Source organism: Nestor notabilis, unplaced genomic scaffold (genome assembly GCF_000696875.1).
Source record: "Nestor notabilis isolate BGI_N333 unplaced genomic scaffold, ASM69687v1 scaffold21338, whole genome shotgun sequence".
NCBI lineage: Eukaryota > Metazoa > Chordata > Aves > Psittaciformes > Psittacidae > Nestor > Nestor notabilis.
The window spans coordinates 812-13,890 of NW_009941005.1; the positions used below are offsets into that span (position 1 = coordinate 812).

General features: G+C 42.5%; 1 protein-coding gene across 1 annotated transcript; it reads right to left on the bottom strand.

Annotated features, from left to right (window-relative positions):
• Positions 1-232: 232 nt before the first annotated feature.
• Positions 233-11,610, bottom strand: LOC104410497 (RING finger protein unkempt homolog; the record flags this gene model as incomplete). The annotated part of the gene is made up of 10 exons (XM_010020670.1): positions 233-433; positions 1,326-1,373; positions 2,714-2,856; positions 4,709-4,793; positions 5,777-5,894; positions 8,541-8,676; positions 8,806-8,936; positions 9,352-9,528; positions 11,190-11,399; positions 11,516-11,610. Coding segments are annotated over 10 exons (1,344 nt in total), but the record flags the coding sequence as incomplete, so codon positions are not given.
• Positions 11,611-13,079: the final 1,469 nt, after the last annotated feature.

Sequence of the window (13,079 nt, forward strand, 5' to 3'; positions counted from 1 at the left end):
TGACTTCTACAAACTGCATGTGTGATGGCAGCAAGGCAGACAAGAACAGATGGAAGATGGAAGAGACTGGAAGGGAGGCTGAAAGCAACAGCAAAGATCTTAAAACCGCTAATGAGAACAGTGCTTTCTCATTTTTGTTTCTTGAAAAATAAAAAATACATTCAAGCTAGACTAGGCAATTTCTCATTCTTCTTCATACCCCCAACTCTTCCAGCCAATATTCCCTACTAACCTGGCATTTGAAACTCTTCAAATACTCGGCCCCCACCTGATCTTCTCGCTCAAACCCTGGTGCTTTCTTGTAGCTGCCGGCTGCTGTTACCGAATCTGGAGGAAAACCAATGGTCTCCAAGCTGTGTGGCTTTCCAATGGCACCAGGAGGAGACCCACATATATTAGATGGGCTTCCGAGACTGCTGTTCCTACAAAGAATCTAATAGAAGGAACAAATGTCAAGAAAGTTCAGCCAGCAGCATCAATGACTTGAAGAGGGGAGGCATCCCATAGAAGAACTCATTCACTTCACTGTTTGTGCATCGATTATACTGACAGTCAACACAAACATACGAGCTTCCAGTAAATGTTAATTATAAACCAGGAAAAAACTCCATCAATACTGGATTTATACAGTCCCACAATTATGGTTTTATTGTCGTTAGTTCATACTGGAGTGCAGTCTTACAAAATCCAACCTAAGCTCTAGTTTATTCTTTTTGAGGCCTCAGATGTGACTGATCAAGTTCCCAAACCTGATCAAAACTCTCTTCCTTTTCCTGAGGGTAGAGTGGATTCTGTCTGCACTCTGAATAGTAGTAGTGTGAAACCTGGAAAGGTGCTGTGGCAATCAAAACAACCAAGCACATCTGAGCTATGTGTAATACTGTAACTTTTGCTTTCTAGTTGGAAATCTGACAGTTTTAATGCAAGTACAAGCAAGTATTAACAGCTGCATTAAAACCCCAAGAATTTCCAACAGTTCTATTCTTAGGACTAAAACCAGGGATCATGATCTCATGCAACAAGGCTAGTTTTGCACTGTAGATGAAGCCACAGACAGCAGCAAAGGAGACTGAGTTTTAGAGAAAGCGCCTACCTGGATCAATGCAGATATCTCATTTCTCTGGGACAAGAAATTATTTGCCTGCACTGGCAAGCATGACTGTGCTTCAGACATCATTTAGACAGCTACTGCTACCACAGATTCAAATGTGGCACAGTCTGGGCTGGCATTAAATAGAAGGAGCATCCTACAAATGTTTTGATTTTATTTTTATACAGACATTCTGCTGTCCACACTTCCCTACAGTCACAAAGATACTACTCACTGTGGTGGAGGTGGGGCTAGTTGGCAGAGTTCCTGATTTATTCCACACCTACAGTACAAATACAAAACAGAACAGGCCATGTGAGGCTGGCTGCTAGAGGGACCTCTTTCTCTTATTAATTCATCATGGAAAATTATCACCAGCAAAGCCGTATTTGTTTGCAAGCTACATGCAGATGCCCCGTGGAGCGATGAAGTCACAGAAAGACATGTGTTGCCATTTGGCATATATCCAAGGATTAGGAAAGACTGTTTGAAAGACCAAGAGCTTAAGATAGAAAAGATCTAAACTGTCTATTAAGTGGAATTGTCTTAATTCTAAGTGGAATTGGAATCTCCAATTTCACTGCAGTTTTCAGAGAATTTAGATGATACACTCCTAAGATGAAGGTGTTTTGGTTTTTTCTGTTTTCCACAGTGTTATTCAGTGAGAGAATATAATATGCTCAGACTTTTCAAGATCTGTTTGAGATTCTAGCTGCAATCAAATTCAGGAGTACAATGAACTGTCAGGTTGGTTTTGCACTAATAAAATCAAACTATCAGCTTCTCTTTTCAAAGAAGGGGAATAAGACAAAGCAGATGTCCTAAATGAGTTCACCTCATTCGATTGGTTTCAAATGAGTTAAACTCATGTCATTTTACCTTCTCAAAGCCTCAACCAACGACCTGAAAAGGTTGCACACCTTACCTTACCAACAGTAGTGCAAACAGGAAAGACTTAACGAAAAAAAAAACCCAGCATTCTGCAAAAATGGAGTGGTCTAGTGTTCTGCAGGCTTCTTAGTTCTGTGCACCTTTAGCATTTAAAGATCTCCATCCATTCTTGTATGTACAAATAAAGTATCACCAGCTATCTGGGGCATTACTGAAACATATTCCAGATTTAGCTACTTCTAGATGCAGGAGAGGGAAGGAATTGAGGATATCCTATAATGCAACACACAGTATGCACAGGCTAAGCCTCTGAATTACATATGTAAACAAACTCAAATGTAAACAAATGTAGCTATGTACTTTAGAAGTAATAATGTCTCACAGCCTTTCATTAGGTAACTTGGAAACTAAGCCCAATATGTACCTCTAGACAGGAAGGAGTTGGACTTCATGTGCAGATATATTCTATTTTCAGGAAAGTACATCAGCAAACTCAACACAGAAAGGAAGGCTTAGAAATTTTACAGGTGAGAGGACAATACTAAAGCCACTGAATTGTATGTTCCAAGCAAACAGATCCCACTAAGAAGTGTGCAGCTGAGATCTAAAAGAAAAATACTACATCCTTTGGGCTTTTACATACTTAAAATTTCTCCTTTTGGGAGAAAGAAGTGACTCAGAAAAGCTGAGATTTATAAAATATGGAAGAGGCTACCCCACAGTGCTACATACATTGCTAAGGTCTGGGGCATGTGGACTGGAAGGGCTGACTGGAACAGAATCCCCAGCTGCTGACGGCATGTACATCACAGGGCCTGTCTGTGTTGGGCTTGACACAGCTGAGGATTGCTGTAAATCTTCACTGAGCGCAGGCTCTGGAAGAAATGAAAACACATGGGACGTTACTCAAAGCTGTACAATTGAGTGGAGCACGAGATGTTTAGAAACAATATTACCTAGATATTCTTGAGAGAAGAAACATTCCATAAGCACCTACTTATAAAGTATAAAAGCAAAGAGGAACCTCATCTGGCAAATGGCTACTACTTATCTAATTTTCCTTACATTATTACTGTCACTAGTACATTGTGCTGCTCTTTAGTCCATTGATGCTGCTCCAAAATTATATTCCTTGCATGAATTGTGTGTTATTCACTCAGCTGTCTTGAACTAAGCAGAGCTTCCTTCGCTGCTAGGCACAAAAGTTGATGAGTGCATTATAATCAGCTGAGGGAAGTACATTTTCTATCTGTGCTCAGTACAAACCATTACCCCAAAAATACATAGGGGTAACATACATTGGAAGGCATACGCAAAAAGAAAATGTCATTGGCTTGAAAGGTAAAGTAGAGATGCTATAGACATCTTTACATAAGCTATATAACCGATGCTATGCCTGTATGTTAAGTATCGGTTTCAACAGGTTTCTTGCTAATAATCAGTAAAGCTCATGCCAAGAGCAGATGTAGTAAATGGACTGTTATTTTAATTAAGTCCCTCAGTGTTCACCTTGCTAAAGAGGACTAAAAGATATAATTCCATAAAACAGCACAAGAAATAACCAGGTTGGAATGACCTAAGTGCTACAGAATGTTCCTCTGGCTTTAAAGTAGTATAGTATCACATGTGGTAATCTTGTTAGCAATAATGCATCTCCTAAACAAAGATATTATGTTACACACAAGGGAGTTTGCTAGACATTGTTTCTTTATCAAGATCTCATTCTCTCTTAAGCCTTCTGGATTGTACTGTGTAGCTGCACTACTGTGTTCTGGGCCATTACAGCCCACAGCTCTAGCTATAATTACTGCTTGTTGAAAAGGCTTCTTACAAAAGGAACTGCATAACCTGTCGGGAATTTACTCTCACCATTCCTTGACAAAGGCAGCAATTACTAATTCCACCATTTACAAAGGATAATCAAACAACAGAGATTTGCTCAAGGCCACATAGTGAGTCAGTACAAGAGCCAATCTATTGACTTCTGAGTAACCTTCCCTAACTGCTGCAAATTCAAACTGCTGCGAGACTGGAGTGCAGAAAACGAGTAGGAGCCACAGGATCAGGAGCTAACCATTTATCTATGAACGTTAGTACCCACCTGAACACAGAACAACTACAACCAAAATGGCATCACTAGTTTACAGATAATGCAAGTGAGGATTGAAATAATTCCCTATAAATCAGGGAGCTATTGAGAAAAAGAAGATTTAAGGAAAAGCAGACAAGAACAGCTGCATATTTTATTTCTTCAACCTGACTTAAAGATTTAAACTCTAAGTAAAACTTCACAAGTAGTAGAATAGTATTTGCTTTTTAAAATGGATCAGTATCTATAATTAGCAGTTTTAACCTCAGCTTTTTAAAATACAACAGTTTGCAACTTAGCTAAGTACTGTTCACCCATGCACAGAAAAGGAGCAGCTTTCACTGTTTCCATCCTCCTGAACTGACATAGAGAGACCTGAGCAAATAAGACAGAACTTTAAGAGACAGTACAGTGCAGAGAGAGCCGAGGGCTGAGTCCTATAGACGACTTACTGCCTTCAGCTTTGCCAGCACCTCCCACACTAGCATGGTTTTATAGGACTTAACAAAGTTAATACTTTGTTTCTGGAAATCCTTCACAGCAGCTTTAGTTTAGCAGCCCTATATTGTAAACTATTTTGACCAGAAGCTCTTCACAGCACAAATACCCATGAATGGTGAGAGAAGTAGCCCACGTACGTTCTACATGTGCAAAGGCACAGAAGGGTCCTCGGGGACAGCTGCCAGACTGCTGCATATCATTGCATTTGGTGGATTTGTAGATCTACGGATGGGAAAAAACAAAAACAAAACCAAGACATGAAGAGGAATAGAACAGTGACCAGCATCTCAAAAGTACTGCAAAGAGACTCAACAGCAAGACAGGAACATAGATAAGAGGTGCAAAGGCCAGCAGAGTTCAGCTGATAATTTCAGTGCTTTGTTTCAAAGAAAGGAAAACCCACCTAGTTACAGAAACACCAAAATATGCCCATCACAGCTGGAGCTCAATCGAAGATCAACCCATCGCACATCAGCTAACCCAAAGGTCACCCTTTGCCATAATGTCCCTCAGTTTCACTGGAAGCTCCATGGATATTACAAGTGGGAAAAGATAGGAAAGAGCTGACAGATGATAGCACAAGATGTTACAGCCACATGTTTGCAAGGAAAATAACAAACCATTGACAATGATTGTAGGAAATGCATTATTTCCCTTCCCCCCAGTTTGACAGGTGGTGACAATGATTACTTTGTCAATACACAGCCAACAAAGCTTTTCAACACTGTAACATGAAGCAGACTAGGACACGGTCTTAATTACACTTTCTGTAATGGTACTAGAATGCTGTGGGCACGCTCACAACTAAAAGCTTGGTAGGTTATGGGACTAGTCTGTGGGTATCTATGGTTTAGTACAACCATCATCAACAAAGAACTTTCCCTTAAGGGAACAGGTGCTGTGTGCTCACCCACAAACCCCCATCACGCTTTCAAAATGACACCTCCCATACGTGAGACTGCTCTTACACTTGAGTTTACCCTACTCTTTTTACCTCCTCACATACAGTCTACATAACAAAGAGACACCCCTGTCGAGCAACTGAATTTCAACTTACTTCCAACATGCACTTTCTTTGTATCCCAGGATCATGCTGCAAGCAGCCCACACATTCTCTCCCAACTGGTGCACTAACTTCCTCCATAAGGCTGGAATGCTTTTGCTTTTCTAGTCAGCTACCAAACAGAGCGAGCAGGTTACTGTACCTCTGGATGGAACTGCTGTTCTGTGCGAGTGTGGCAGTATTGGCATGAATCTCCATTTTCACACTTACTGGGATCTCCCCACTCGTCTCCATGTTTCACACTGGGACATGGCGAAGATCTGTGTACATGAAAGTAACAAGAGAATGCATCAGACTCAGACAACCTCACAGTGTTTCAGCTTGCCTAAGGTCTGAGAGCCCATGACTGAAAGTACAGGCTGTAGCTGAAGTTTTTCACCTCTGAACACTTGCAGGATTGTCTAGACAAAACCTAGAAAAATAAAGCGATGAAGTAATTTAGGTGAGAAATTAATTCAGTCAAATGTACTTTGAAATTTGCTTCCTCTAGGCAGGTCAAAGGAGGCAATTCTCCCTCGCTACTCTGGTGAGACCCCACAAGGAACACTGTGTCCAGCTCTGGGACCTCAACACAAGAGGTATACGGACCTGCCTGAGCAAGTCCAGAGGAGGTCACAAGGATACTCTGAGGGCTGGAGCAGCTCTGCTCTGGAGCCAGGCTGAGAGAGCTGGGCTGGGTCAGCCTGGACAAGAGAAGGCTCCAGGGAGACCTTAGAGCAGCTCCAGTGCCTAAAGGGGCTACAAGAAACCTCAAGAAGGGCTTTGGACAAGGAGGAATGACTTTAAACTGACAGAGGGAAGATTGAGATGAGTTCTCAGGAAGAAGTTCTTCCCTGTGAGGGTGCTGAGGCGCTGGCACAGGGTGCCCAGAGAAGCTGTGGCTGCCCCATCCCTCGCAGTGTTCAAGGCCAGCTTGGACACAGGGGCTTGGAGCAACCTGCTCTAGTGGAAGGTGTCCCTGCCTGTGGCAGGGGGTTGAGACTGGATGAGCTTTAATGTCCCTTCCAACCCAAACCATTCTGGGATTTCTCAATTAGGAGGCAGGTTTGGCTGCCCACCCTCAGCTGTACTATCTGTTTGGCTGGCTGCTGCTTCCCCAGCCCCCACCATGCTGCATCTTCTTCCCCTTCTTAGAATTCTCCAATATAAGAAACATGGCTTAACTCTCCATCTGAAAACAAATACAACCTGAACCAACATAACAATACTAGCAGCTGATGCAATTACTGTCAGAGATGCTGGGTCTGGTTTCCGTGTTAGAACTGTACATTCATAGAAAGCAAACAAGTTAATTCGCTAATCCTAGAACACTAAATACCCTTACAGTGGTATGCTTCCAGGGTTATACTACAGCCACATGGCAAAGAGGTTGAGTCAGGTCACTGAGGAAAAGGGAAGTCCATTTTCTTTCCCCCAGACAGGAATCACCCTCTTTCCCCAGCTCTGAGTTCTTGATGTGACCTACTTCCCCTGCTCTTTAACCATTCCCTCAAACAACAGCAGAGGGAAGCAGATAACAGCAACAGATGCCTGCATGAAAGGGGCCACATCAGCTGGGGGAGGGGAAAGCAACACGAGTGGAGATCAGGAGGGGAGAAGCTTTCACTTCTTCCCTTCCTAAAGGGCTCAGGCAGGGGCAGGAAGCACAGACCTGCTGCCTGACGACTGGTTTAGTGTTTCCTTTTCTCCTGAAAGTGTTTGGATTAATGTTCCTTTGATTTTTCTTTCCTTTTTAAATACAGGATTTCAGTGCCAATTTAAAAATTTCCGCCAATGCTGGGGGTGGGGAAGGAAGTGAGAACACCCAAGGTATATTCTCTCCTGGCTTTCTGGTTTGCTTTTATGCTTTTCAAAAAGGAACTAAGGAAAAGCCCCACTGAGATCACAACAAAAGCTCTGTTATGTTGGAGGAAATGAGGGCCTATAACTCCCTATGCGCTCAGGCAGACACAGCATGCCAAAAAATCCAGCGACAGCTGAGTTGACAGAAAACCCTGGTGCCTCCACAGCAGAGTCTCCAGCAGCTGGTCAGGAATACATGTCCAGCTACACTGCTGGTCACACTGTGCCTCATGATCCCCATCACCAGGCACACACAACAAGCAGCTTGAGGATTCCAAATCCTTTACCATGAAAACATGGTTGTGTTTGTTTCTAGATGAAGACAGGCTGAGAAAGTTGGGGCTGTTCAGCCTGGAAAAGAGAAGGCTGCGTGGAGACCTTATAGCAGCCTTCCAGTATCTGAAGGGGGCCTACAAGGATGCTGGGGAGGGACTCTTCAGTACGGACTCTAGTGGTAGGACTAGGGGTAATGGGTTTAAACTTAAACAGGGGAACTTTAGGTTAGATATAAGGAAGAAGTTCTTCACAGTGAGGGTGGTGAGGCACTGGAATAGGTTGCCCAAGGAAGTTGTGAATGCGCCATCCCTGGAGGAGTTTAAGGCCAGGCTGGACAGAGCCTTGGGCAACATAGTTTAGTGTGTGGTGTCCCTGCTCATGGCAGGGGGGTTGGAACTAGATGATCTTAAGGTCCTTTCCAACCCTAACTATTCTATGATTCTGTGATTCTATTAAAAGTTTCTGTTGCCTCCTTTTCCCACACTGCTTTCTAAAGTAGGAGTTTATATGGTAAGAGGAAACCAGATACAGGTTCTGTTTGCTATAAAATCAGAATTGTAACAAGATTTAGCAAGTCATTTATAGAGATTGGTTCCTATATACAGGAAAATTCCTTATTTAGTTTGTTACCCTTCTCCTACACAGAAACAGTCCATCCCATCTCTTTGTACAGGCCTTGGACGCACACTAAAAAACTATCTAGTAAATAAAATCCTAAATCTTTCATTACACATTTCTACTACACCTCACCACTCGGCTGGGAAATAGAACATCCAGGAACATAGTACCTGTATTTGTGTTTTCTTGGGCTTCTTCTTCTGTCTTTGCTATTGTGGTAGTAGGGACAGGCATAACCCTGGCGACAGAGTCGGGGGGGTTTCTTACATTGCTCTGTCTTGTAATTTCCCAAGACATACGTTGTATCTACAAAAGAAGCAACCAGTTAATTGGAGCTGACCGTGATCTATATTTACTATACAAAGTTTTTTACAGGAGTGGGCACTCCACAAACACCAGACTTTCCCAGCCCCACAGACCCCAACTGACACTCACCTTGCCACCTTGGTTCCTCACTGAGTATCTTCTCTATCATAGCATGGCTAGCAGCAACTGCAGACTGACCCTCCATGCTGCCTTCAGATGTGGTCTGACCATTCTGCAAAGCCTCCATCGCCTGAAGCTCCCTTTGTGGAGAGAGTTAAACGAACATACTGTCTGAGCAGATGACGAGACAGGTAAACGTGTATAAAAACTGGACCATTGTAACAATTCCTAACTGGGTGCATTTCATTCATGCATTTTTGTCAGAATATCTTAAGACAAACAACAACTGCAATACATGTTCTTCATTCATTCATTATTTTGACCCCTCCCATCAGACTCCAAACCACAACACAAGTAGTTTAAAGTGTGCTCCCTTCCCCTATTTTGAGTATCCTCCCTGAAGATTTTTTAGATTTGCCTTACTAGGAAGGGATATATCATCACCACGCCAGCACTAAGCAATTTATGCTGAAGCGGTACTGTCCTATGATCATCTGACTTTTCATTGGGGTACAGAAATTACTTTTTTCATGCAGATCCCCAACCTCTACTAACCTGATGTCATACACCGGAGAGCGTAGGTCATGGGGCCCATGAGCAAACGCACAGTGGACTCCATTCTTTGTGCAGTTTCCCTTGGAGTCTGTCTCATGAATACAGATTCCAGTTTTGTAGTAGCGCAAGTGATACCTCCTCTCTGTGTCTCCAGTAGTTCTGTGCAAGAAGGGACATCTGAGGTACAGAAGGAGGGGAAGAACAGATGAAGTTTAGTCACACAGGTGACAGACTGAACACTCCCACAAGACTTATTGCTACTACAGGATACTGCAGTTAACACTACCTTTGCTATCTCTGCTCTTTGTCTTATGCTGTGTCTTCCAACACTACGCAGAACCACTAAACCTGTCACTACACGGTGTATAACAGTTTCCCCTCCTAAAAAGACAACTGGATTATTAAGACAGCAGCAGCTTCTTATTCTAGTCTAATGCCTGTTAGGGATCTGGAAAAGAATAAGGACATTGCCAAGGTGTTCCAGTATACTAGCTGTGATTGAAGAGACTTCACATGGCACATACCATTTCCTCAGCAGCCCATCTAGACTTTGTGCTGTTACTGTTTCCTGCTAATGTAGTCCTACAGGGCTGCAACAGGCTACCTATAGCCAAACGTATCCTTTATGCAGAGCATGGGACAAGAAAGGAGAATTACAACACTACTGTTACAGCTTCTGTTTTGTTTCCCCTCTTAGGCTGAACAAGCTACACTGAGAAATAAAATTAAACCAAAAAAAACCCAAGATGGAATAGGTAAAGTTTAGATATTGCAGCATCAAGCTAAAAATGCAAAAAATACAAATCAGCAAAGTTCCGAGATGGCAACAGTTTTCATTCACTGAGTTTGAGCCAGATATGAACCAGTGATCTAGAAGCCAAAGCCCTCAAATATCCTATTTCCAGTCCCTTCCTTCCAGTTCTCTTCTAATGAAAAAGAAAGTATTGAAACAGAGGCTCCAGGCTGGAGGATTATTCCATTCTGTTGGAGTCACAAGATCTTTACTTAATGAGGTAAAAAAAATATTGTTTTCCTGACAAATAGCATTTTCTGTATGTTTATATTGGCACCATGAAAGGGAACTGAAATTCCATCTTTCTATAGCATCACTATATAAACCACTCCCTATATTTGACCACAGTTTGGCAATGCTATTTATTCTTCCATATCTGTCACATGGCTAAAGTTATATTACTGAGTTAACCCTTAATTGCTGGACTGTACCACATGCATAGCAGAAACTCTTGCATGTCTGCTTCAGCTAAACTTCCTGCAGTCATGGGGAGAGAAGACCCAATAAAACAGACTCTTCCTCATATAGCCTTATTCTGCATACCTGTAATTTCCTAACTAGCTTCTTAAAAGTTCAGGAAATAAACTGACAAGTATGATTTGATTTAAAAAGCATGGGGATAGATAATTCAGGGGGCAGACTAGAAGACAAAGCTTCTTCTCTTTCTTCAACCTGTGAATAAAAAAAACTAAGCTACCCTGCTAGTAACCCAGAGTGATCATTTGACAGCCACGGGCTTAGAGGAACAGAGTCAGTCCATTCATCACCGAGCTCTTTTTCCCACCTCAGCTTCTCTCAGAATGTCAAGGACAGAGAATGACACAAGAGCTGAATTCCCATCTAAGTCACCCTTAGCACCATCTCTGCAGCAGGCCTGGAGTGCACAGGTTACTATTACAGAATTCACATCTGTTTTCATGTTATGTGGGTTACAAAGCTGCTTTACTGCTGACTTACCTCATCTCTACAAGAACCGGCTGGAATCATCACCTGGTCTGATACCAAAAGCCTAGTGCCTGAAAAGCAGCGCACAGTCTTTACTTACTCATCTCCTTCTGGGCAGATTCCTGTGGTTTCATCATACTTGGTACAGTAAATGTCAGGGCTGTAGTTAAATGTACCATCCCGACGGCGGATAGATCTGCGACGACGCTGGTTGACAAAGTGCCAGTGGAAGCAAGTGTAGGGCCGGTGCTGAGTGCACTTGTGCTGCACAAAAAGAGGGCACTGTTCTGTGCGGAATTCCTTCAGGTAACTGCAGACAGAAATCCAACAGCAAGAGATGAGGACCAGGATGCTTGTCAGAGGCAATATCCAATTGACCCCTGCAGGGTTCAGGCCAAAGCAGAGCTGCATCCATCACAGGGTTACCTGCTGTACTTCCTACATCCTCCTCTGCTTTTACGCTCAATAAGGGAGGCTGGAAGCTGCTGATTGTCTGGAGTGGGAACATACCAGTTACCAGGCTAGTTAACACAATCGTGAATGCTAACAGCTGAAATCAGGGTATCTGATCCATCAGCATCGTTTCGAAGAAGCTTTTCATGAGATCAGAAAATAGTTTGTGAGAAAACAGAACTCTTAAGTAGCACTCCATCCATTTCTATTTCTAAATCTGAGACGTATCTGGGTAAAAAGGGGTTTCCTTCCTATATGTTCAGTTTTAAAAACCAAAAAAGGATACACTTCCTTGTAGCCATGTTTAAAGCTTTACATTACTGAGAAAGAAAGAATTTTAAGACTCTTTCATGCCTTGGGCTCCTGGTTTACCTTGGCTTCTTCAGTACATGGTTGACTATGAAATTAATTTTAATCAAATTTCTTCTCTTGCATTCTTGTGAGTTCAGGACTCAGTCTTGAAAAGTGGGATAAATATCCTCAATTTACTGCATTTTTACATTGTTTTAGTTTTAATGTGTCATTCTCTGAAAATACGTGTCTTCTTTTATCCCAAGAACTAAAGAAGTCACAAGCTTTTATTCGTGACACCAATAACAGTCTCTAAACCCAGATCATAGAGGATTACAAAAAGGTTTAGATCAACATAATGATCTGACTGTGATCTGTGTTACGAAACACAGGTGCTTACAAAACCCACGCTGCCCGAAACCCACTAGTTGTCCTGTTTTTATACGGAACACATCAACAGTTCTAGTAGCTCAGACCTGAATCCCACCAGGTTCAGACTCAGACACCTCCAAGAACAAGACAGAAGGCCCAGAGCATTCCAGTTTCTTCTATTTAGAGGTCAGTTTAAACAGCAAGTAACAAAATCTGCTGGTCAAAATCAAAGTGCTAGTATTGTGCTGGAAATAGCAGGATGATAGAACAGCAGATGTGAACTAATTTTGAACTGCATATGTAGTCCAAGGCAAGAAAACACAGCACAGGAATTTGTCAAGTATTCCTTCTCATATCAGACAATCTTTCTACTGTATCTAAATAAATGAAAGACGTCCAATGCCCAAAGATGTGCTTACAGATAATATCATGCTGGATGCATTCTGAAAACAACATCTGTAAGTAAAGCTTCTTTTCCTCCTTACCCTAGCTGAAGAGAAAGCCATAGGAAAATGCACAAAGTCAACCCAAGTGGTTTTATTTGTTTGCTATGAAGAGAGAATATCACTGGCAAGACCCTTCCTACACTGAATTTTGCAAGCATGAAAGGATAAAAGCTCTTCCTCCTCTTCAACCTCCAAATAGGCGAGACATGCAGATTCCACTGCTGCTGCTCTGTGATTGCTGGGGGCTGGAGAGCCTCTGCAGCCTCTGTAAGCCCTGTTCAACCCCAGCCCATCCATCCTCTGCCACCAGTGTGGCTGGAACAGGATCTGCACTGGGGCCCAAGGCTTAACATCTGAAAAAATGGAGAAGTTGTGCAGGAACAGGTCTGTTTGGGGTGGGTGAGGGCTAATAACATCACTTTATTCCT